At 36.1% G+C, this 27,003-nt stretch overlaps 1 protein-coding gene across 1 annotated transcript in view; it reads right to left on the reverse strand.

Annotated features, from left to right (window-relative positions):
• Positions 1-27,003, reverse strand: part of SLC26A7 (solute carrier family 26 member 7) — a 62,242-nt gene that overhangs the window by 21,061 nt on the left and 14,178 nt on the right. The window contains exons 3-9 of the mRNA XM_005150854.2: positions 23,382-23,554; positions 14,282-14,446; positions 7,012-7,164; positions 6,116-6,198; positions 4,341-4,488; positions 2,904-3,017; positions 789-866 (exon numbers count right to left, since the gene is read on the reverse strand). Coding sequence (XP_005150911.1) covers positions 789-866; positions 2,904-3,017; positions 4,341-4,488; positions 6,116-6,198; positions 7,012-7,164; positions 14,282-14,446; positions 23,382-23,554 — 914 coding nt within the window. The remainder of the gene's footprint in view (positions 1-788; positions 867-2,903; positions 3,018-4,340; positions 4,489-6,115; positions 6,199-7,011; positions 7,165-14,281; positions 14,447-23,381; positions 23,555-27,003) is intronic.

The raw sequence follows: 27,003 nt of genomic DNA on the forward strand, positions 1-27,003 counted from the left end.
TATAGTAAGAAAAAACACATATTGTGCATCCCTCTTCAAGTGTCCTTATTTTGCATAGTTAAACTATAAAAGAATCTGTGTTTGAAAAGCGAGAATCTTCATTTGACACTATGTAAACAATAGCACAAAGTAAATTTTAAACACAGTTGAGTTAAAATATCATGTACACACATGGCAGAATTCAGGATAATTTTGGAGCTGTATTTTGCATCTTTGACATGCGTCTGGTTAAAATTAGCTATTAACTTGTAATTTCACATAAGGTATATGAAGATAAAGCTTATGTGAAAACACACCACCTTGCTCTATAGATTCTTAGTGTAGAAGAGGTATTCCATGACAGAGATGTAAGAACACCTCATAATCTTTCTAAATTAACCTTAGATCACTAGCTACAATCATTTGTGTCAAATCTATTTGAGAAGCAAAGCCATACGTCATATGCATAACTGGATAAAATTGATTCATTTCTATCACACTTTGTCAATTTACAAATACACAGCAATCTGGATGTATATTTTTCATAAACTACATGCCAAAAGCAAGCGGAAGAGAAATGCTTATGTGATAGCTTATATATGCAATTCCATATGTGTAAAATCTATGTATTATGTTGTCATCTCTGCATTTTATGATTCCAAGACTTGCTGTGCCCTTAAATACTTGTTCTCCCACTGAAATTAAACAGTGCTATTTTAGAGGTAGTGCTATCTTTCCCCGAAAGAAATCAAGTCACTAGAAAATGCATGACATCATAATTTTGAAAAAAAAAAAGATAACTACCATACCATAGGCAGCCAGTACAGCATAGGTCCAACTGTATATATCACCACTAGAATTAATGCACAAGAGATAAGGCAAGCGACCTAAAACAACAAACAAGAGAAGCAGATCGTTCAGTCTAACAAAAGAAAATTATATTAAAATGTGTGAAAACGAATAATCATCGAATATTGCAAAGTCAAGGGCTAGATGTTGAGCATGTTAGCTGTTAATGTATCTATGGATTGCTGATGCATTTAACTATTGTTTTAGTTTCCGGTGACTACCTTCAGCCAGCTACAGTGAAAACATAGTAAGAGATCTCAACATCTGTGCTTGACCCTGTTGACAGATCCAGACCACAGCACCCCTTATACACTTTGTAATTAAATGGAGCATGTGCGTGCAATATCTCATCCCAGAGATTTTGCAGCACCCGCTCTCATTCTGCAACATATTTATAGCCATGAACCCTGTCTTTCAGTAAATAACAGACCTGTTATAGCACTGAGCAAAAATTATATATGGAGAACTGTCATAATTTTTGCACAAGAGAAGTTTTCTAACTTCTTTTACTGGGATCAACAGTAAAAGGAAACTATTGTGTTTAGTCAGATGCCACCAATGATTTCACATTATTATCAGTGGACTTTAGAAAAGGCAGGAACATTTTTTTTTAATATCTAAAAATTAGAATTAATGCAGGTGGCATGAATCCAGAAAAATATATGATCTAAGAATTATATTTCTCTTCATAATATTATATGTTATTAATCTGACAGAAGACTACAGTAAAATTGCAGTCTCCTACCCCACTTTGATTGCTCACAAAGTGGAGTACTTCTGGTCTCATTAAGATACAGTCCAGATTCACATAAGTTTTTTGATGATAAGTAGACAGATGCTTACTTTATTTTTATATTGATAATATGTTTCTTTACTAAAATAATTAGGTTTCATTTTAAGAGACAAGTTGTTAAAAACAAAACCAGACAAGTTGCTAAACCACTAGAAAATTAAAGCCATGATGTACTCAAAAATACCATCAAGAAGGATAGACAGAATGTTTACAGAAAAAGGGACACAAAATCTGTTGGTGAAGTCACAAGGAACTTTTCCCTCTTTCCACTCTCCCAAAAGGAAAAAAAAAAACAAACAAAAATGTTGATTCTATTTGAAGGACACTTCTATCCTGTGATGATCTTTACTGTGAGGGTGGTGAGGCACTGGAATGGGTTTCCCAAAGAAGTGGTAAATGCTCCACCCCAAGCAGTGTTCAAGGCCAGGCTGGGCAACATGGTCAAGGGTGAGGCATCCTTGCCAATGGCAAGGAGTGTCAGAGGAAAGAGGGAGAACAGGGCTTAGAAGGCTTCCCCAGGGGTGCCCCAGCTGAGGTGGCCCATCACACAGGTAGGTCACTACTGAGCAGTTTGCAGCCTCTCTTGTTCATGAGCATGATTTGAACAGGTAACAGCCTCACAGGGTCACAATTATAATTTTCCTCAGTTGCAGTTCCCTCTTTTCTAAGCTACTGAACTTGGGGGTTCAGTTGTCAGTAGTAGGAAATAGCCCTCAAAATCCTCAAATATCTGAGTGTCTTTTCTGTGGGCTCAGTGTATATGGAGGGACAGGACAAGTACACTGTGTCACAAAGCAGACATTAGTAGATTAATTGGGGTTTTTTAAATGAGCAGCTCTTAGGGTTACTTTCAGTTTAATTTTAAAATCAGGTAGAAGCACCAAATGAAATCTGACCTTTTTCTAAAACTTCAGTTTAGCCTGTACCATTAAATCCATTAAATACCATTAGAGGGCACTTTTGTTAGGGTGATGACAAATCTCACATAAAATTGCAAGGGCTTGTGTGCCGTTTCCTACAGCCTGAAAATACAACTCCCAACCTCCTTACTGGCACGGACTTCAGAGTTTAGATTGAATTAAACAAGTAGAAATGAGTAAGTAGAACCATTAGCTTTTCTAGTAAGATAGTTGAATTCCATGCAGGTTGTTAAAAATAACAAATCGTTTCCCAGGGCAGAGGAAATGAGAGAATAGGAAAATATGATGGATAAATCAGTACAAGTTTCATTAAGCAGTACCATAGCCTTAATTCTCCTACATACTTCACTCTAACCCATTACCTGTGTTCTGGCGCCCGTACTGTACAAAAGTGCTGTCCGTCCCATCGCTGCAGCACTTGGTATGCAAAAGAAAAATGAAGGAATCACGTTGCTGAGGCCATGAGCCAAAAATTCCTGCAAAGTTGTTAAACAGAATATGTTTTTTCTTATTTTTCTGTCATTTCAATGTTTCTTGCCAGCAGAAGAGTCCTCGATGTAAATATTAGCAATGACAAAGGATGTTTGAGGGAAAAAAATCACATATCTACACAATAAAAGATCTCCCAATAGAATATACATTCACACAACTGTAATTTGAATGATAAAGCTGCTGAAACAGATTCGTCAAAAGCAGGAGGCTCATTTTTTTCACAACATAAAAGGTATTGCTAAATTTTGAAGATTAAGTTCAACAAAAATATTTACATCTTGATGCACATCTTTTTAACAGGCCTCAAGTAGTGGGATCTGGATGGTGTTCAGGTTGTTTCTAGATTATGACTCTACTGAAAAAAAGACACTGATTCTTTTTGTCTTGGAACATACTCTCATGAAAGCAAAATATGGTAACAAGCCTATCTGCATGCTATCTTTCATTACAAGTGCATTTGGTGTTAGAAGAAAAAAGTGGAGAAGCCACCTTGTATCTATAGAGCCATCTGAAGAACGTTTTCTAAGAAAGCACCCCAACTTGGCTACCCAGCACCATTCATTTCCCCAGACTATAAGGAGTTTATTTGTCTGCTGAGATTAATGTGTAAGAAAAGATCTCAATACTGCTAGAAGTGTTTAGGACACAAATAGTACCTTATGCAGCCAAGGCAACACCTAAGCATAACTTTGTTTTCACAGCACAAGACAGCACTACCTTAAAGTTCCCCAGACAGTTTTACATAGCCACATGCCAACAGGCAGAGCCCTGTGCCTGGATCCTGAATGCAATACAGCCAGATCCTGCTATTGTAGTCTCTGATGTTATGGAGGTTTTGTTCTTTGGCACCATTATTCCATGTAGACTTACACCTAGTTTCCAACATCTCAGTAGTTAAACTGTGTAAGCAACAAGATTTCCAGAGGTCCAGAAAGACAGGCAGGTTGCTGTACTCCCTGTAGTGCCCTTCAGACAGTGCAGCATATCTCCCTGAAGTATGACCTGTGTTAAGATCAAAACATTTTCCCTCTGCTCCTTGGAGAACATGGCCCTGAAGCATCAACATAAATTCACAGCCCAATGTATTCATTCTGAAAAATAATTAGAGACCTGAGCATTTCTATAGAGCTAATTTGGACTACATTTGGGGTTTCCTGTAATCGGTGGAAGGTCTCAGGATGCCATATGGAACATACCCTTTCCTACTGGGCATCCATCTATTTTGGAAATCCAGGAATTTCGAAAATTGCTTTGCATTTCCAAAATGGTGAAGCAATTTCAAGGACCATAAGGAGGGAGAGGTTTACCTGATTGTCATCCATGGTGTATTTAAATTTTTTAGCAGAGTCTTGGGCAAGAGCTAGTGATGCTACATAACCAACCAGGGCTACTCCAAAAGCTTCAGTGACTACTTCAGGCAGAACATTCATAGGTGGTGGTTTTGGAGAGGGTAATCTATAAAAAAATAAAGACAATCCTTTTTCAGAAGCCTGATACATAGCCTGCATGTACCTGCAAGTCATGAAGATCAAAGATAAACTATCTCTGCATGCACAGCCAATTTTTGTAATGCTTGTAAGGTGACCATTTTCAATAATTTAGGTTAAGAAGACCTCAGTCTGTAGGGATCTGCAGAGGAGAATTTGCAGGAGAAGATGAAGCAGTTTCAGATAGATTGCTCTATTTCTGAACTTTAATCTGAGGAGTTATGAAGGGATCTTTATAAATTAACTCCCTCTCTGACAGATAAAATAAGCAACCATTACCTAATTCTGTAATGCTCAATAAAAGAGACTCTTCTGTATATCCTTTTCTTCTTTACAGTTGGCTTTCCTGTAATGTTTAATTTAAACATTTTAAACAATTTAGTATTCCTGTAGATTATGGACAGTGTGGATATTTATTTCATCTAATAGAGACTTTCTAATGGGGACTGCAATGAAATGCCTCAGTAAAGAACCGAACCATCCTGGTTTGTCTCCATACCCCACAATAAGGGTTCATTCTCTCCAGAGTACAAACCGCACGACCTAGGAGCCAAATTATGCCCTTAATATTTCTAGCACTCTTCACTGACAAGGCAGTTATGTATTTCAAGCAAATTACTAAAAAATACATCAGAATGATCCAGACTCTGCTCCTGTTTTTCAAACTACAGAATTTTCTCATGCAAGGTTAGGCAGAAAATAAGTTCTTGATTAAAGCTGCATGAATACACTGTAACTGTTTATAACATACATTGAAAGGGCACACTTAGCCCTGTGTTTATCTCAGATACGTAGCATGTAATAGCATACTCTAAACACTTAAAACTGATTTTCTTTCTCAGCTATTTCCTTTATTTCATTTCTATCAGTGTAAACTGCCACACATGTATTGATGCTGTCCAGGACTTATATTTTGTGGAAATTTAGGGAAACTGCAATTTGCAAAGGGGAGATTATACAAAAGGTGTGCTTACCAACCCTTAGATTTTGAGCATTCTCTCTAACATCTAATCTAATTTCTCTCTCCTGCTAGTTATTTCAAGTATGTTTTTCCTCCTCTTCAAGGCTATGGAGAAAAAGGTATCACTATTTGTAGTCAGAATGTTCTTTTTCTAGATTAAGCATATCTAAATCCTTTATATTTCTTTAGGAACCACATTTTCTAAAATTACTGTGTGAGTGGAGAAGAATAAAGTGTAGTCATCTACAAGCCTGATCACAATGCAAGTCCTTTCTGCTACAGTAATCCAAGGCAACCCTCAAAATGCAGGTTGCAATAGTCTTGTAGAGAGTGGCCTGCCCTCCTGTCTTATACCCATCAGCCATTATCAGGTACTTAGTAGCTGCTTGTTATATCACAAAGTAATAAAAAAGCTAAAACAATGTACAAGAAAGCCTGTATTTTGACAATGATATCTATGCAGATACACCTTGATAACATGGGGTTCAATTGTGAGAGAACGTTTGAGGAGGCTGGAAATTAACATAATAGATTTTTGCCATTCCTTATTTCAGAAAACTTATTTGACCTCTTCAGAGACTGTTCTCAGAAGTAAACATATATAAAAGCCACAAACTAATAAAAACCACATTACCCTTCAGGAATATGTCCCACAACTTCTAGTCCGTAGAGGTATTCCATATCAGCACAGTAGCAAGCAACAGACGTAGCAATTATCTATTAATTCAACAGAGAAAAAGATGTTATATTTCTACTGCTTTTAGTTTTTCACATGGTCGCTATTATTGCCGTACCTAAGCACATGATAGTGTTCATACATTTATCCTTGGATCAATCGAGTAAGACGTGGAAATATTATTATGAAAATTTTTGCAGATGTAAAAGAGAGTCAAAAGAAACTAAGATCTGGACACAATAATAAATTTAGTAAAGATGGCTGAAGAAGAACTATGGTGGACTTTGTATATTCTAAGTTAATGAAAGGGATCTTTACAAGCCTCTGTGAAGCATTTGGAACCTTTCCAGTTAGTGGCACCATAGTTCTTCTTCAATCATCTTTTCTAAATTCATGCCTATGCTATGTGATAGCAAAATTGTAAGTAAAACCACAGAAAACAATAGCATAGCTATTTAACCTTGTTGCAGATAGATAACAAGCAGCATCTAAGTCACAGCTACACAGCACAAGACTTGCCTGGAGTTACAATTGGACAGTTACTTTTCATTTTCCATTCCAAACTTCTTACACTTTAACATTCTAGGCTTCATGTTCTTATGATTATGTAAAAAGTAATAAACACATGAAAAAATAGTATATAAATTGGGAATGTATGTCACTTCTGTCTTAATTATACAGCCAAACTGCTCCCTGTTCTTACAGTTAACATACAGCCATGAAAATTACCTGTCCATTTAATAAATGGCAGCATGACTGTGGATAGCTGTAGACAGCACAGTAAAGTCCAGCAGATTAGTTGAACCACTGAAATCTTTGTAAACAAAAAGCCTGATATTTGATTCTGTACTTACCAAAAGGAGGTCGATGGGAAGAACAACTTTAATGTTTTTCTGAAATTTCTCGTTCAGTTCTTTAACAAGAACAAGCACTGCAATGCTCAGCAAGGAGAGAAGTAGAGCTTCCAACTGAACCGATCTGATATTCTCAAATATGTAGGCATAAATCTACAGTGAATGGCAAATAAAAATCACATGTCAAAAAAATCAATGATTCTGCTAGGGCATATTCTACACAACTTCAGACATCTTAAGTACTCTGTGAGAGCTGAATCAGTACAGCAGGAGCTGAGTCATCTGACAAATTGGCCTACACGTAAGATTATGCAAGAAAGAAAATCACAAACTATTATTACTATGGACTTTTGAGATCTAAAAAAATGCAGCAAATATTTGTGTATAGGCATTTACAAATTTCTATTGATAGAAGCAAGGAAGATAATTACAGTTAACATGATATGTATTTTTTTATTCGGTCTCATTAAATTCAGTGAGATGAGTGTTGCACAAAAATGTTGAGAGAAGCGTCCATGCACAAAGGTTTATTTTTCCAGAGTAATTGTATAGCTTCAGTAGGGTGCACTCAGTCTCCTTGTTGGTTGCTCTTGATCATCACACAAGCAGTGCTCCATGGAGCAGGCTTTGGTCAGGTTCAGATGCCACATGCATTAATTAGCTGTCAAACTTGTGTATGCATGTTATTGGTTATTTAAATAATCAATGTTATCTACTAAGCCCTGTGACTTTCCTTAGCCCACACTTAAAAGCTGTGAAGGAAGAAGTAGAAAGAGGGTAGGGGACAAAGAACAATTCACAAGTCAGTGACAGGTGCTTTCCAGGGGAAACTCCATGGCAAGGTCCAAGAACTGCAGGTGCAAGGATGCAAAGCGGTACAGCATGATGGACCATAAGGTTCAAAGTCTTGCTGCAGCGTGTTCTGGGTTGTTAGTGTATGACTATATCACTGCACATGAGAGGATGAGTACAGTATTAAAAGAGAAAGAGGAAAGTTGATCAGACCTACAGAGCTGCAAAGAGGAGGCCTTCAGCTTCTCAAAGTGTGCTACAACATGCTGTAAAACATCACCAGAAAAATATAGTTGGGTCTATGATGAATAAAGGAAATGTGCTGAATATAAGGAACATGTGGAATGGAAATATGGAACAGTAATATAATTATGGCTTAACCCGAGTCAACAACTAAGTACCACACAGTTGCTTGCTCACTGCCCCCCCTCCCCCCCCCCCCCATTGATGCCCTTGTGGGATGGGAAAGAGATTCAGAAGCAGGAAAAACCTGTGGGTTGAGATAACAGAAGTTTAATAACTGAAAAGTAAGATATAATGTAACAATAACAAGAAAAAGAGAGGAATAAAACTCAAAAAACACACATGTTGCACAATACAATTGCTCACCACCCACCGACCAACGCCAGTCTCTGAGCAGCAATTGGCGCCTCCTGGCCAACTCCCTCCAGTTCATATACTAGGCATTGATGTGCTGCGTTATGGAAAACCCCTTTGGCTAGTTTGGATCAGGTGTCCTCTCTCTGCTCCTTCCCATCTTCTTGTGCCCCTCCTCACTGCCAGAGCATGAGAGACTGAAAAGTCCTTGATCAGGGTAAGGGCTACTTAGCGACAACTAAATCATCGGTGCATCATCGGTGCATTATTCTCAGACTGAAGGTAAAACACAGCTCTGCACCAGCTACTAGGAAGAAAATTAACTCCATCCCAGCTGAAACCAGGACAAATGATCAGCGGTGATGAATGACAAGGATCTCTGATGATGAATGCAATGTTGTAAGTAACAGACTCAGAAGAATTCTGGTGCCTTCTCACCAGCACAGATGACAATGAACTGTAATTTCATTTCTACACTGAATTTGAGAGTCCAGGAAATGAGGCATAAATCAGTATGATAACAGATTTACAGAAAGCAATGAAAAAATTTACAAGTTTACTGGTATGGTTAGAAGAGGTAAAGAAAGTTATATGGAACTTCTGTCCCAATAAATCAAGAAATAATCAGATTCCTATCACTAGTTATTTTCAGGCCTCATGAATAAAAGCCTATTGCCTGAAGGAATGGAGAGGCATGAAATATAAATATGTATATATGTGTATATATACATGCTTATATAATACACATGCTTATTAAAGTTGCAGGGGTAAAAAATAAGGTAGGCTCAGACTCCTGAATTCTGCATTTATACTTGGGACCTGTTGTAAAATATAAACATAGAGTGAACAGAAGTTAAATCTAGGATGTAGATTTAGACTGCATCGCAAGTAACTTCTTTTTAAACAACAACATTAAGGATAACAAAATCAATCAACGGAGGTTAAAATAATGATATTTAAAAATGTGTTTTCTCTAGCAAAAACTAAGATGACCACTAAAATAAATGAAAAGTGACACTTGTAGTTTTATCAAAATAAAGATTAATAATTTTCTGCTCCAGAGAACCTATTCTCAAAAACATGTATAGACCTAACAAGTTTTGACAGTTTGGAGTTTAAACACACATATTTATATTGGAAAGGAAAAGGTACTAGAAAAAATATCTTAGGAAAGATCCCTGTTCTAGGAAAAGGCAATCAATATGACAATAAAATTTTTTTCTACTCTTTTATCACTCCTTGAAGAGCTGATGCTCATTTTAAAGAATGAGTAGATTGAAAGAAATTCCTGATTTTTCTTCTCTCATATGTCTATTTTCATGATATATAAGGGAAAAAGTATTTTAAAACCTAAAGATAGTTACAGTAAAAGAGACAATATGTTATTTTCCTCATAAAGAGGAAAAATGAAGTCTAAAATTTAGCCCTTGGACCTTTTTTAAGGATGCATTGTATAACCCAGCACAAATGTTTCTTGGAAGCCCAGAGAACATTTTGAGATCAACTTGTTAAATAATATAATCTATATATGTTGTAAGTCTGAAGAATGGTAATCAACCCATGGTTTTCAACCACATATTGCCCCACTGTAATCAGACTATATGTGGAATGTGTTTTGAGTGGCTTGAGACTAATCTCTGTACCCATAACATCCAAGAATGAATTTTTATGAGAGCACAGGACTTGGCTCAGGGCCCAAGCAGAAGCTGTGATTAATTAGGACAAAAGGAGGCAATCTGGAAAACTATACTGCAAACTGTGCCTACAAACTCACCAAAGACTAAACTAGATCTAAGGTGAAGTAGTAAGAAAAGGAAGGAAATGGATTAAATCCTAAGTATCTAAGACAAAGAGATGCGGGCTTGTTTTGAAATGAACAGTGTCTATTGAAGAGTCAGCATTAGCTATATATGTTTACAGAATTTAATTTCATTTTCCTAGACAAAGTGAGACACAAGATTGAGTGAATAAATAATTTTAACAAAAGATTACAAAGAAGTATGCACAAGCTTTTAGTATTTCTGTTTGTCTTTACAAATTGTTTAGAAAAGAAACTTCCATTTCAATTTTAAAACATATAGCCAAGTCTTATAAACCTTTGTCACAGCTTTTTCAGATGTACTGTGCTTTTTCACAGTTGTACCACCAGCCCTATCCCCAGAGTGTCTGTAGTACACTGAAAGAGTTCTGGCAGCAATATGTAAATATCAAATCAATTACTGCCTCAGACTAAAGAGCTTCCACTGATTAGTCTGTTCCCATTTTCCTTGAAAATCTAAAAACTCCCATTTCATGTCATTATGACCAGCAAAGCCAAGAGACCATTTTACAAACCATACACAGGCTCTTCAGAAAAAGAGACAATATGGCTCTTAACACAATATACTACATTATAACATATACTATAGCCTTCTCTCTGTATACACAGTTCACACATTGTGTTATCCAGACAGTTAACTGTACTCTTTTGAGGTGAAAATGTAAATTCTAAATGTAAGCACCTAGGGTTCAAGCTTGTAATATAACCACCATCTGATTCAAAAGAAATATTTACAAATATTTTCATTGTAAACATTACAAATTTAGTATTTTAGATAATTTGATTATACACTTACTGAAATAATTTAGAAATTATGTAGTAGAATTTAGTTTGATATTATAATGTAAGAAGCAATTTTTGGTGTCATTATATAAATAAAATTAAAAGATATAACAATAATATATTCAGCTTTTTGCCTTCAGATTTTTATTTTTATGGTTAGTTTTCTGTAAAGATTTTTAAGGGAAATCTGATGAGGAATCAGTGAACTTTTTTGGCAATCGATGCAAATTTACACGTAAGTGAAAAAAGCAATACTCTTATTTTGCACAAATATATATACAGAGACTGAATGTCCCTGTTCTCATGGGAAATTAATGGCTTTGAGCTCCATTATATTTTCACATGCTTTCATATGGTAATAATCAACACTGTAATGGTTTCTCTTCTAGAAAGGATGTGTATTCTGATGTACTAATGAAAAGCCAAGTTTTATTTTTTTTTAAATATAATGAAAACTTGAAAGATTCATTCTAAAATGAACATAGAGGCTGAAGCAGACTAAAAAATTAAAGGAACATATTAGTTAAAACAGTTAATACAGTTTAGACAACTTCATTTAATTTTCAGAAATAGTTCATTCTGATTTTTTTTAGACAAATGCAACACACTGTGGGGAAAAAAGTACAAGCATCTACTGAGACCTGCGTAAGAGACAAATAGGGGCATAAAAAGGGGGGCAGAAAAAGAATGGATAGTGGGAACATGAAAGCAACACAACCACAGGGATTTTGCAACAAATTTGCAACACAACCAAAAAAGACCCTGTTTTGCAAAGTTTGTCATGTTGCAGTTCATTTTGCAGTGCTTCATTTTCTCAGAAACTTGTTGAAGGATAAATATATCTACATATGGATAACGGGCAAATATAGATATGTTTTTCTGTTTTCAGATACTAAGTAGAACTTGATAATACTTTTCTTGTCTCTTGTAAAAATCAAATCTCGCATGTAACCTCTCACCATTTTTCTTCTTCACCTTGCCTTTCCCATTTGCAAAATATCAACTGATGATGCAATGTGCAGCTCAGTTGCAGTGTTACAAACCACATACAGAGAAAATGAAATTTAATAAACGACATAAACAGTGTGTAAACACAAAAATCCCATAGGCTCAATGCCAGTGTAGTAGATTTTTTCTCCATATGCAAAGTTCATTTTTACATATTTCATAATGATCTCACTTGCTATAAAGAATCGGTTTCACTGGCTAGCTTCACTTTCAACTCTCCTATCGCACTTTATTAAACACTCATATTCCTGCTTTGCCAGCCCAAGGTCTTCATGAGGTGAAACAATTGGCTTTGTGAGTGGGAAGTGTTTTGGAGTGAAGAAACTCCAAAAAAAAAGTAAGCAAAAATGCCAGCCTTTGGGTTTCAAGAATATGGAGTAAAGAACATGGCCAGAGAGATTTTGCCTTTCCCTCTCTAGTTAGATGTACACATTAAGAGATATCTAATTAGTATAATTTTTATATAAAACTACTACTAGTGAAAAAAGAAAATGTTAAAATTCAAAGTGGTGCTTCCTACTTGGGCAGCCCAAACTCTGAACAGGATACCAGAAACTTTTAGAAGACTTCTCGGGTAAAATTTTCCCTTCTAAATATGAAGACATTTTTCTTACTTTTTAAGTCGTACAGGAGGATTTCTTATTCTTTTGTTTTGACATTACTCTGCAGAGCAATTCAGAACCTTAAAAACATCAGGAAAATTTTTCTTTGGAAAATGTTCAAAGGGGTTTGATTTCAGAAGTGAAGTGAAGGGCAAAGGACTTGTTTCAGATATATTAAAAAATACAGGGGGTAAGGGAATATATTTCTTTCAAAGCATTTGAATGACCTCATTTATGATATCATCAGCACACCAACATGGACATATTTCTTCTTATCATTGCTGCACTTTATTATTGCTCATAACGTATATTTTGATTATGTCTGGGCTGTGGCACCTAACACCAGTCATCTCTACAAGATGACAATGTTCCTATATGTAAGTATAGTCTCCATGGAAACACCATGAAAAAGAGGCTAGTCAAATTTTATATCAAGAAGTATTCATGAAAAGGTTTTTAAAGAATCACCAAATATTTTAATATATGATGAATCATTTGCAATAGTCTCACAAGCTGACTACTCTGATACTTCTAGTTTTATGTCTACAAAATAAATTACTCGTGTTTAGCACAATAAATTGGTCCTGTAAAAAACTTATCAATGGATTATCCATATGAAGTTATGCATAACTTCATGCTTCATATCCATATGAAGTGCTATCAAATCTATAAAGTATTATGAAATAATATTCTAAAAAGCAACACCTTCTCATCACAGAATTAACATTAACAAATTTCCCAAAATAACAGGAAAAAATAAAGAGCAGAACAGTGCAAGAAAATAAAGTCAGTGCTTTTAAATGAGGTGTCCTAATTTAGTGGTTAACTAGATTAAGCTTCATTTCAACTGGAAATCCATTTATTGTTATCAGTGCAATGTAAATACCACCACAACAAATAAAGTTCTATTATGATCAAAATATCATTTTGACAGATACCATTGTAATACTACTAATGCTTCAGCCAAAAGATTATGCTCACAGCTTCTAAACTATAGGTTTGCTGGAATGAGTTACCATAAAGAATATGTTCTCATATCTTTTATGCAATAGGATTTTATAACTTTATCCTTTAAGGCTTCAGCCAACACTATCTACTTTCCAAAGGGAGTAACCATGATACTGTATGGAAGGCTGTATGCATTTTCTGAAAATTACATTAAAGTTGTACCATTGCAGTGCTCATGGCAAAGTAAGATAATGTAATAATGCAACAAGCAGCATATCTAGGGCAATTTTTGCATAGGAGATCCACAAACCACAAGTTATTTTCCTTTTGCCACAATGATGGTTAGATTTCATTCAGTAAAATATGAAGAAAATATGTTTGGAATGGCATTTCAATATATCCCTCCCACATGCTAATACAGAAAGAGTTAACACTCCCTGTACAAGTGTGTAATTGCTCAGGATAGTAAATTGAGTTATTGATGCTGTAATAAACATATTTTAAATTGATTTCTGTTACCTTTCAAAATAAGACCTATTCATGCTAATTCTTTTTCAAGTTTTCCTAACAAGTTCTTACAAACAGACCTAGCAAGATGAATGTTTTGGTATTGCACCTTCTGTTTATTCACAAGCATGCATAACAAATTTCTTATATATAGCCAAACAACATGGTTAAGAAAATGTTAGCTAATGGAATAACTCTCTTTTACTGGACTCACATGAAAAAATCCCAATGGTCCTGATATATATGGCATTTTCATTCCCAGCAGATACTTCACTTGTGAAGTCACAACATGTGTAGCTGCTCCTGTTGTCATTGCACTTATCACTGGTTCTGTTAATAAGAACGTGGCACTGCCCAACTGCAGCATAAACATCACTACCTAAAAGGCAAAGGCATGAGCATCAGCAGTTATAATAACAAGCAGCTTTCTGGTGATAGGACAAAGGGCCAGGGTCCTTTTAACAAACTTTAAGATAAATGAGATAAAGACAAAAACCAAAAGTCCTTTGAATGACAGCTATAGCTGAAAAAAGAACCCACTGAAGTTCTGTGCATTTACCTGCCTTATGTTATATCACTCTAACACTAGATTAGTAACAAAAGCAGACTCGGAGAAACTTAGTATTCTGTCCTGCTCAAATATGTGAGCCCAATAAATACTATAAAAAATCAACTCAATACACTGACATGGAATACAACAACTCAAAAGTTGATGGTGGTGCTAAGTCTCATTCCCGTTCTACTGCTATTCAGCCTGAGTAGGCAATGGGCCATATCTTGGTCCAACTTAACAACTGACAATATGTAAATATCAGGATTCCCAATGTTAGTAATTTCAACTGCTACCAAATTTATTAGGTGCTATAACTGTGGAGAGAGGATTCACATGATTAGAGCTCCATCATCCCCTGGAGCCCTGCCCTACCACAGACACCATCAAGTTTTCCCTTCCCAAGTCACACAATAGCTTTGCTCCTCCAGCAAACTCTTAACCTCCTGATATCCTACTGACCCTGCATGCATAGTTCTATATACTGTGATACTTGGCACTATCATGCTGCAATCTGATAATACCAAAAACATCAAGTATTGGCAGTCCACTACCTCTAGCTGCATCAGCTTCATATGCTGAGGTTTCTGGTTTTGCAGGTGTTCAGGGAGTGACAGAAGTTACTTCTGATGTGGAGGATATAAAAATACTTACCATCTTTACACAGAAACAGAGATGTTTATATACTTAAGTGTTGTTTGAACAAACTTTATAAACTTACAGTAAGAGTAAATTATTTTGAAGACCATTCAAATCTATATCCGGTGTATTTAAGAAATACCTGAACTACCTTAAAGTAAAATATCTGTATATAACCAGAAAATTTAAAACAGGAAAAAAATTCAACATCCCATTTCATAAACACAATTGCACATACAAATTGAATTTCTCTGCTAGAAAAAAAAATAAAAGAGTAGATTTTGGCTCTGCTATATTTGAAGATTATTTCAACTTTGTTGCAACTTTTAGAGAAGTTATTTCAAAGCACAGTCATATAATGAAAGAATAATATTCCTCTCTAATTCAAGAATCTGAACTACAGCTGAATCTACTGTTGCAAATACTTCACAGAAATATAGGACAAATACCCAAAGTATTGCATCCTGCTGTGTTTTCTCACCTTATCCTAGACTGCGATTGTTCTTTTTCTTTGAAGAATAAGATTTGACAGCTCTTACTTCTTTGTACACGGCTGTTAAAGATGCTACCCTGGTTTATGTAACATTTAACCCTTTCTTATCTATATTAAGTTACATTTAAAATATCTCCCCTTACAGTTGAATTCTGCACATTCATAGGATAAAAAACCAGTTTCTTAATTTTTTATAGTCTTCTGCATTTGCTATTCTTCTGCCTGAAAAAGTACATGCTCTTGGCAAAGAGTTTTTGTTACAATGCTTTCTAAAAGGCTTATGTTGTGCTTACTAAATATCATCTTTTGATATATATCATGGTCCCCTTTGCTTTATTTCATTTTGTTATGAAGCTAAAAGAATAATTCCTAAATGTTGTCATTTTCTATGCCTGAACACTATTTTTTCACCATAAATTTCACCTGTATGTAGTGAGCTATGAGTACAACAGCACAAAAGAAACAAAAATACCAGTGTGGCTTTTAATTCACCACATAAACCTCTAGTGAGCAATTTTCTCTTCCATTTGAGACATTAAATCTGAGATGTTTTTTCTATTTCCCACTAACAGTGTGTGAATGGCTCTGCACTGTGAACAGTCAGAACATTAATTGCCATTCAAGATTGGACCCCAGTAATGGTAATTACTGTTATACCCTCAATGAGTGGTAATTTAGTTAGTCAGGCCTAAAACTGATAATTACTAACTTCAGACATGTTATTTAGCTGTTTGTTCTAACAGTGTGCTTATTCATGTGTTTAAAACATTGGTCACAGTAGCAAAGTTCAATGAGAATTAAATTCTTCCTTCCCTAGTGAATTTTTTGTTTGTTTTCTAAAATCAGTTTGTATTGTATGGATGTGAAATTTCTAATTGTGTAATAGCTTACTTTCCAGAGAGATGGATTTTTATTTAGCTGTGGAATCCAAACCACAGAGACAATTCTATGAACTACATGATATCACAGAGAAATATTAGCTAATATTAACTTTCAGAGAAAGTTATTACAGTGAAGCATGGGGAAAAGTTGTCATGGTTGTGGAACTTGGCAACTTCAGCTTCCCTCTCATTTGTTTCTTTTTTTGCATTAATTTTTTTTACTTTAAATCTTCAGCATTTTAAGGGGATGTTTCACAGGTAGGAGCTAAAAGGTCACATTTCAAACACATTTTTAATTGGTTATAATCACTGTTTTTACCATAAGTATGTTTTGAGGTAGCCAATTTTTGCAGACACTCAGCTAAATAAGCAGCAGAAGGTAGCAGAAGGTAGCTCAGAACTTCCAGAAACAAAGGCAATATTTCATCAGCATGTGCAATCGACTTTTTATTTACATTGTAGCTAAATAAATATAGCATGCATCTATATATCTTCCATGATGAAGACCTAGCAATGAAGCAACCAGAACAAAAAATATTCAGAGAGTATAATTTTCAGCATAAGTTGGTATGGGAAACTTCTGCTGCCTTTGCAATATGAGTAATGTACAGAAACTGCTTAGATCAAGATGAGACAAAAAGTTGTTTTGAAACCAGCCTCCCAAATGTTGTTGCATGTGAGTTTTCTTGACAGTTACCGTTAATTTTTTTTACTTTTATATAGGCCCAGATCAACTCCAATGACACCAAGCTGTGTGGTTCAGTTGATAAGCTGGAGGGAAGGAATGCCTTCCAGAAGGACCTTGACATGCTTGTGAGGTGGGCAGATGCCAACGTGATGAAGTTTAACCATGACAAGTGCAAGATCCTACACCTGGCTCGGTGCAATCCCAGGCACAGCTACAGATTGGACAGAGATTCAGAGCAGCCCTGCAGAGAAGGACTTGGGGGTGTTGGTCAATGAGAAAATGAACATGAGCCAGCTTCAGTGTGCGCTAACAGCCCAGAAAGCCAATTGTATCCTGGGCTGCATCAAAAGAACCATGACCAGCAGGTCGAAGGAGGTGATCCTGCCCCTCTACTCTGTTCTCGTGAGACCTCACCTGGAGTACTGTGTACAGTTCTGGTGTCCTCAACATAAAAAGGACATGGAACTGTTGGAATAAGTGCAGAAGAGGGCCACGAGGGTGATCAGGGGGCTGGAGCACCTCCCATATGAAGACATGCTGAGAAAGTTGGGGCTGTTCAGCCTGGAGAAGAGAAGGCTGCATGGAGACCTCATAGAAGCCTTCCAGTATCTGAAGGGGGCGTACAGGGATGCTGGGGAGGGACTATTCATTAGGGACTGTAGTGATAGGACAAGGGGTAACGGGTTAAGAGTTAAACAGGGGAAGTTTAGGTTGGATATAAGGAAGAAGTTCTTTACTGTGAGGGTGGTGAGGCACTGGAATGGGTTGCCCAGGGAGGTTGTGAATGCTTCATCCCTGGCGGTGTTCAAGGCTGGGTTCGATGGAGTCTTGGGTGGCATGGTTTAGTGTGAGGTGTCCCTGCCCATGACAGGTGGTTTGGAACTAGATTATCTTAAAGTCCTTTCCAACCCTAACTATTCTATGATTCTACGAACTCTCCAGTTCACCCTCCATGCTGGGCAACAGGCATATAGCTTGGCTTTCACTGCTTCTTTATAAACACCTTTTTAAAATAAGCTCAGCTGACAGCACACTATTGCATCACATTACATAATGCTATAAAATTTTTCACCCACCAAGCAATAACCAAAATGTAGAAAGTTTAATATTCTTGAAGAAATTTCTAATAATCTACTTTATCTTTGCTGTGGTTGTGAGGCTCATTTTTTGCAGCTTTCCCATTTTACTTTCTTATACATTGTATGATTTTTCTTCCTTTTGATACAGACAGACTACAAGGAAAACTGATAGAGAAATGTCAGAACAGCAAAGAAAAAAAAAACTGCAAAAAAATGCCAAAGGTAAATATGTTTCTGTTTTCACTATTTGTGCTAATCCTGGGCTTTTCTTAAAACATAAAAGGAAGAAAATTTTCATGTATTTTAGGATTGTCTCTAGAATTTTTCATTCTTCAGAATTTAGTTCCCAGGGGATGAAGGAATATTTCAGAGAGAGAACAATCACAGTAACAAAAATGGTTTGAAAGACATATGGCTCTATCTCCTTTGTGCAGCTTCTTCAGTACATCACACCATGTGAAAGGCTTGAGATGAATTTTGCTTTCACCAGGTATACATTTTCAATTAACTTCATGTGAATGACATCAGCAGCTGTCAGAGAAAGAAAAAAAAACCAACAAGAACTCAGGAGAAAGCAAAGGAAAGCAATCTTGATTTAATGCACGGTAAAAGAGAAAAGATCTTGGAAACAAGTCATAAAACCAAGTGATTAAACAGAAGTGGTAGCATTTTGAAGAAAAAAAAAAGAAAAAGATAAAAAAGAAAACTATAGCTTCAAATGGAAGAAAGATAATATGAAGAGAATCTTTTCTTGCAGCTGTCTTTACTGGTCCATAATTTTACTCTGACAAGTAGAAGAAAAGAATGGGGATGGAGCCAGGAGAAAAGAAAAGAAATGAGTAATAGCAAAGCCCTCTATGTTCATTAATTCAAGTCCTTTTGGTTCTTGTCCACTTTCAATACTTTCTTACCATGACAACACACTCAGTTTATTATTGTTAAAATTCCACTCTCGCTCTGTAGTCAATCTAACTTTATGGCCAGTAAAAATTTTTATCACTTAACAGCTCTCTGGAAATCACTAATGTCAGACTTTCTGTCCACAGTAATTGAAAGGTTGATGTCACGTTACCTGCTCCATAAATTCAGTTTTGGCAAATGCAACTTAAACCCCTCAAAACTCCACATCGTAGAAGGTGTGGCTTTTTTCCCCCTGTTAAACTGAATAAAACCTGGTGGTACTCTTTCTGATTATTTGCTGCATGGGCCAAGAAGACAGGGTGAGCCATGGAGAATACCTCTTCAAGGGAAACAGTACAGGCTGTGAGCTTCTCGTTTAGTATGTTGCACTGGTTATCTCAGAATCTGAAGCTGCAAAAGCGAAGGCATCTAGGAACCATATGGAGAAAATAGTCAGACACTGTGATCCTTCTGGACTAACATGTAGCATCTTAAAGGTCTTTTCCAACCTAAACAGTTCTATAATTCTGATTCTATGATGTATCGTGATTGTGGGAACCAGGATTCCCATGCATCCTAGTTGTACTTTTCAAAATACAGAATATGAGCCTGCAAGAAGTTATTTCCGCTGAAAGAAACATGAGCTCTTTTCCTGATTATTACTCTATAATAAAGACTCATGTTTGTAGGCAATGAAAAATGATGTGTAACATAGAATAATGCAGCAGAATTTTCCCCACAGGGAAACAAAGCTTTGGACAATACCATTAGCCTTCCAAAAGCACACTTAATATTCAAATGTGCTGTTTCGTTCTTAAGCAAACTGGAAATAGACCATGTAAATTTGTTCTACTGATAACCAGACATTTTTTATTTCAAACACTGTACATCAGCAACTAATTACCTGTAAGTCTTTAAAATACAAATTGCTGGAATGCAATAACCAGCACTTACAGAAGAGTAGCACAACTGAAGTATGTAGCACTGCAGCTCTTAGGAGAATAATGCTTGTTTCTAGGATAAAACATATTTTTTTTTCCTCACTCTAAAATGCAAGCAGCTTTCTTCTGTTTATCCAGCAAATTAAATATTGAATTTCAATTTAGCATTTTGAGGTTTTTATAGACACATACAATTATGCAAGCATTCTTGAACAGATAATATACTAATAAGAAAAAAATATCTTACCCAAAAGCTTATTTTTTGAGGATTATTTTTCTGCTATAAAGGCATCATCCAATTCTAATTACAAAATTTTTCCATTGCCATCTGTATATGCTATCATTTCGTCTCCCCATCAATAATTCTGCGGTATTTAATATCAGGGAATAATTTCACTAATTTGTTTAGTTTTCCATTACTTTATTTATAGAGCAGCAGTTACACAACATGGAAAAATCTGCATTATACCTTACATTCTGCTTTTAAAAATGAAATAGCCTCTGTGAATGCATTATATTTTTTCTTTTTATAATTACAGTTTTTATTTTGTGTTTATTTAATTTCTATTTTAATACTCTATTATCTTCATTAGAAGACTCTTAAGATAACCAAATATCTTCCTTCTTTTATCAATACTGCCTCAAATATTAGATATAAAAAGCACTTAAGGATTCTAAAACTTTTTAACCTGAAAAAAAAATAAGGAACCAAGCCACAAATTTAAAATCTCAGAAGCTCTTTCTGTTCTTACCTGATGATCAGAAACCAGTTCTAATGTATTTCAAGTCTCGATGGCACTGAGATTCACAAAGTCTGCTCAGAGCTTGCCTCACACACAGATGCACACATCTAGTCTTTGTAAAACACAAAGCTGCCAACAGCAATTCATCTCAAAAACACACCTCTTCCCTTTGCCTTTCCTCCATGACTCACTAGTTTGTAAGTTTTGTTCTTTTTTTTAACGTTATTTGCTGATTGAAATACTTAGCCAGGCTATAAGAAAAATAGCATCAAATTGCTCTTCTGGCCAAAAAGATTCAGGTCTTCCCTACTGTTTCTAAGAAGGAACCACCTACTTTAGAGAGGGACATTTCATCCTTTGTATGGAAGCTGCCTAATGGGACAGTCATAGCATCAGCTGCTTCTGTATAATTAGTGGCTAATTAGAGCAATGCATCTTAACTTTTATCAGACTGAATGAGCAGTTTTATAGTAGACACCATTTCCCAGGTCTTCTCCCTTTCCAGAGAAATACCATCCCAACGCACTGACAATTCCACTTTTTTTTTGTATTTCAGGATGTCTTCAATGGAAAACTGTTGCCTCAACATGCATCACTTTATTCTTCTTGTCACAGAATACCACATCTATCCCAAGCTATTCCTTAATTTCTAATTTAATCTGATAACTAGAAGCAGCTCACTGACTTAGCTCTTCATTAAGAGCAAGATGTGCTCTGTCACCTTATCTAGGAATTGCAGCACCTGTTAGTCAGGAGGCTGGAATCATGATGAGAAACATGGATTCCCACACTTCACAGCACCTAGGATGACGGCAAAGTTTAATCACAGCCTTGATCCAGACTATCACTTATATATCACATATCAGTAGCTACAAGGCACTACTCTAGGAAATAAGTATTTTAATCTGGTCTCTAACCATTAAACTTGCATAAAAGACTAATGGCAGCACTACAAGCACCAGCTGTTTTAGTATGACTCTAATGCAAGCAACATTATTGACCTGGGAGAAGAGCACATGGCACAGTTCCCTATCAGACCTGCTTTGAAGATGCAGGCAGAGGATTTTTTAGTTCTTCTTATTCCAATCAGGATTAAATAGGACATAGGCTCAGATAAGCCAGCTGGTGCAGTCGAAGGCACATGATAAAGCAGAACTTTTCAGAATGAAAGAGTAATAGGTCTAGAGGATTTACACACCTAATGGGATTCAGGAGCAGCTAAGCAAAATAATTCTGCATTGGATTTTGATGTTAGATCAAATGCAGGTACCAGCTTGCCACTTGAGTCATTTTGGCCTCTCTGAGTGCAACACAGGACATTGTCAGACTGTGAGTGCAGTACTCCCATATGAAGAACTCCATAGATGCTCAAAGGACTCTACTGTTACAAGCACCCTGCACATGGTGCAGTGTCATGTTGCATACACCAGTGCAACAGGACAGCACATGCAGCAGCCAGGCACAACCAGCATCAGCTCTATCCTGTATGTCATCCATATAGTTTTGCTCATGCTGCTACCCCAAGTCATAACTCTGTAACCAATAAAAGAATGAAAAAAAATGCAACAGAAATGAACTTGCTTCTTGATGTATCCTACTGACTAACATAAGCATATGACCCTGCTCCCACCAAGCATGCAGGCCACTGGAGATGACATTCTGAGTGGCATCACTCATCCTCTGTATGGTATAGAGATCCAAAGCATCAAACACAGGGATTTAGATTTCTTTCAGAAGGCCAGGTACCCAGAAGGTGTTGTAATGTCAAGTGGTGGAACATTTCTTCCATTTTAATATTAAGAAGGAAAGAGGAAAGCCTTTTTTTAAGACCAAGAAACTGGTGATGGATAAAGGAACTCAGAGCTTGTGATCAGAATAGAAAAAGACAAGAAATTTATAAGATCTCTGACCATTTGAATAAACTTTGGAGAATCATTTGAAGGCATCTGTTTTACTAACCTATTTTGTTTTAATGATGTGTGTGAGAACTCTAAAAGATTTTAAAGATGTTTTCCCTACTGTTTTTAATTATTGAATACTGTATAGGGTTTTTCTTCCAGCAAAGAGCAACAGAAATCCTCAGGAATATGTCAGCACTTACCAGGAGCTGATTCATGTTTTGTTTCTGAAGGAGAACGAAAGGGAACCCCAACAGCAACTGAATACTGTATTAGAGCTGGCTGTGGTTTTACTTCACATTGCAACACCCGATGAACATGTATACATACATTCACTACATCTCAACAAAGGAGTAGCAAATTCTTAAATCACATTAATTCCATCATTCATTAATATTGAACCAGACCCAATGTTCTCTTTTTCTCAAAGAAGTGATGAAAAATATTACAAAAGTCACAGCTGTCACTAATGCAGTTTATAAAGAATGTGTTCACCACAAACCTGGATGATTCCTCCTAGAAATGAAACTGCTGCTGCAACACCAATCCTCTGCATTTCGAACTCTGATAGGCCCCAAACTCCTGAATTATTGTTTGTAGTGAAATTAGCGCTGGCTGAAGGAACAAGACGCTCAACAGCATTGGCAGATATCAAGGAAGTTAAAGCAAATGTTCCTATAAAGAAAGCCACACATTAGTCATTATTAGTTCTGTATCTGTCCACACACATCACTCATGGTCTCTTTTTCAAAATTTGGCCATTATGAGTGAAAGTGCCATTTTGTGCATTCTTGTAATGATAACAATTTTAATGTAATCTTTTTATGTAACACACATTTCTTCATGCAAAATATCATTTGTATGACAAATTAAATGCAAATTCTTTTGTAAGTACATTCATGTAGACACATTAACAAAAGAGTTTTGAAAACAACAATTCACAATGATTTCAAGTAATCAGAAATGCTTTTAATTCACCCTAGATGTGATGAAACAGCATTTTTTTTCTGAGAATCCCAAATGCTCACCATTTAGATTTCTAGGGCAATTAATCACACTATATATATATCTATATATAGTACCTAGCCCTTTATAGAGTACCTAGCACTCTAACAGATGGAGACAGATTATGAAAGAAACATTAATTTACTGAAAAAGGCAAAGCAAGTTTAATGACATACAGATAAATAAGGATGATAAGTTAATATTAAAAGGCACAATGCATTTCTGCAGAGCTCTAAGAGCATAAGAAATGCCCTCCTATCTCAGTCCAATGGTCCATCTTCTCCAGTACTCTGCTTCCAGCTGTGGCAATCAAGAGTGTTACCCAAGGAAAGCACACAAGCCTGGCTGTTCTCTTCAGGCCATTCCTCTCATAATCCTTCAGTATCCATAGCTGTTATGTTAGGCAAGTACATCCTTATCTGGCCTTTATGGACTAGCATTCATGAATTGTCAAAACTCTGAAACTGCTTGCATTTTTTGCCTCTACAATGTCCTCTGGGAGCAGGCTCCTTAAGTTCACCACCTGTTGCAGTATTTCCTTTAATCTATATTTTAAAAGTCTTTTAAAGTGATCTCCCACCAGTTTCATTGGGGCCTCCTTGTTACTACTGTTGCAGGACATGGCGAACACAGTTCTACCTTCATCTTGGCATTCATAGAGTAAATGTCCCCGCATGAACTCCTTGGGAGCTTACCAAGGACACCTTCACGCTGAACTACTCAGTCCCACCTATTATTTCTTATCCTTTAACCTGATAATAATCAATAAAAGAACTTTTTTTAATCATGAGGGCAACTTAATTTCTTTAGTAACCTTTGATGTGGAGCCTTATCAGTAGCTGTTTGACCATTCTGCAATTTCTTTTTTCCATGTGCTTACTGACACTCGTACAGTACTCGATGACGTTAGTGAGGTAGGATTTTTCTTTACAGGAGTCATATTAACTCCTCTCCAGCAGACTCTGATTATATTTCAATATTCTAATTTTTATTATAGAGAAGGCAGCAGTTCCCAGGATTCCCTCCAGAGCCCTTCTGACAGTGCAATTACACTGTTAACTTGACAATGCTGTGATCTTGTCACAGGATGTCCTTCTTACACTTTTGTCAGAAAGGTGTCCCACCAGTTTCTTTCCCAGAGTCCTTGTTTTGATGTACTGAAAGAACATTTAACTGCCAGTTTAATTATCCTTTCCATGGCATTCTTCAAATTCATTTTTTAACCCTTCTATACTACCTGCATATGTTTGACCTGCCATTTCATGGCTTTTCTGCTCACCTCATTTAGCTAAGCTTTCCACTCTACAAGTGCCAAATTCTTCCCTGTGACAGTTCCCCTAGGGTTTTGGGTTTTTTTTCCATAAAATGCTCAGGATTGTTGTAGGTATTCTACTTTTCAGATTATTCTTTTTTTTTCTTTCAAACTCATTCGCTCATTTTTACTTAAAAACAAACAAACAAAACCAAACCAAAACAAACCCCAAATATAACAGACAAAACCCAGTTTACATAAAATTGGACTTAAAAAGAGTTTACATATAATTCTACCTGAAATCAAAGACCTATATGTGATATTATGACAGATAAAGCTGTTGCAGAGGATGTTCCAAGATCAATTCTACCACAAACAGTCAAGAAAAAGGGGTAGGTCAGATGTTAGATGTTCAGATGAGCAATCTTTTAAAGTAGATCAACTTTCTCACAGAAGAGACATTTCAAGTGAGTAAAAGTTGACAGAACTGGGCCACTGATTAGTTTTTCATTTCATATAAAGATGGTTGACTTTGCTAACACAGGGCAATTTCATAACCTCTCTACATATGAAAAGCACTGTTCTGTGTCACCAACGTATATGAGGAATTACAGAGTATTTGAGGATGTGAGGCAGACAGTATAGCTCCAGTTCAGCCTGCACACCAGGATGCCTTAAGCAAGGTTGGTAGGACAAGTGCATGAGACATTTCTACAGAAAGGAACAGCATGTCTCACACATTTATTAAATAAAAAAATCCTTCATGAGTGCAGGAGAACTGCTTTGTTGCCTTTCTTTAATTCTTAAGATTCAATTCTGGAACAGGCATACATGAAAGGAACAAGTTTTCACACCAAGGACTGCAGGAATCTACAACCATGGAGCTATGGGATGCAGTAAATAATTCTCTGAATTGTATTCCCTCCCAAGGATAAAGCATCACACTGAACACCTTTACTTACCCATTTTATCATCTAGTTTCATTACCAGAATTTGTCAGCCAGATACTTATCTGTTTTCTTACGTATGATCATAAGATGGATTCTTGTCTTCCTAATAATCTTACACTAATAAACTGCTGAAAATACAGTGTAAATCATTCCGTTCTGAAACAGTTTTTTAATACAGAATTATCTTTTAATACGTATACTAATAAGTATCTACTCAAGAGTCAAAGTTATTTTCCAAATTCTAAATTTTCACTTTTTTAATGCTTCCCTTTTCACATAAGCTGAATACATCCCAAAACTCATTACAGCATCAGGTCACTAACAGCATCCAGATCCTTCTCACCTATTAAAAGATTCAAATACTTTCTGGGCCTTTAAGGAAAATAAACTTTCATCTTTCCTGTTGCTCTAAGAAAATTTATAGCTGTTCAGCATTTTTAACATTTTAAAATATTTTAATTTTTTTAAATTATATGTAAACTATTTTTTAAACTGTTTTTAAAATAGTAATAATATTTTAACTGTTTGGTTTTTTTTAACAAAAAAGGTGTTCAAAATATGTGGCTAACTTCTTACTAAATCACTGCATAAACTAAAGTATCTACACTCAAGCAATCAGATTCTGCATTTCATTTTGTGAGTGACTACCCAGAACTATCTTTTTTCCTTTCAGGAGCTTTTGTCCTCCAAAGGGAAAACGTACTTCCTTCTACTTAAATATTCTGACAACCAGAGGCTGCTTCTCTTTAGGCAGTCCTGCTCTGTGTTATTATGGGCCTGCCTCATACTTCCTGCAAACTTCAGAGGCCACCAAGTGCCCATTTCTGCACACCACTTCCATCTATAATTTAGTTTCTTGGAGTCAGAAACAGAACATTTGCCAACCTATTAGGGAATCAGTCATTCAATTCTTGTAG

Source organism: Melopsittacus undulatus, chromosome 1 (genome assembly GCF_012275295.1).
Source record: "Melopsittacus undulatus isolate bMelUnd1 chromosome 1, bMelUnd1.mat.Z, whole genome shotgun sequence".
NCBI classification, from domain to species: Eukaryota; Metazoa; Chordata; class Aves; order Psittaciformes; family Psittaculidae; genus Melopsittacus; species Melopsittacus undulatus.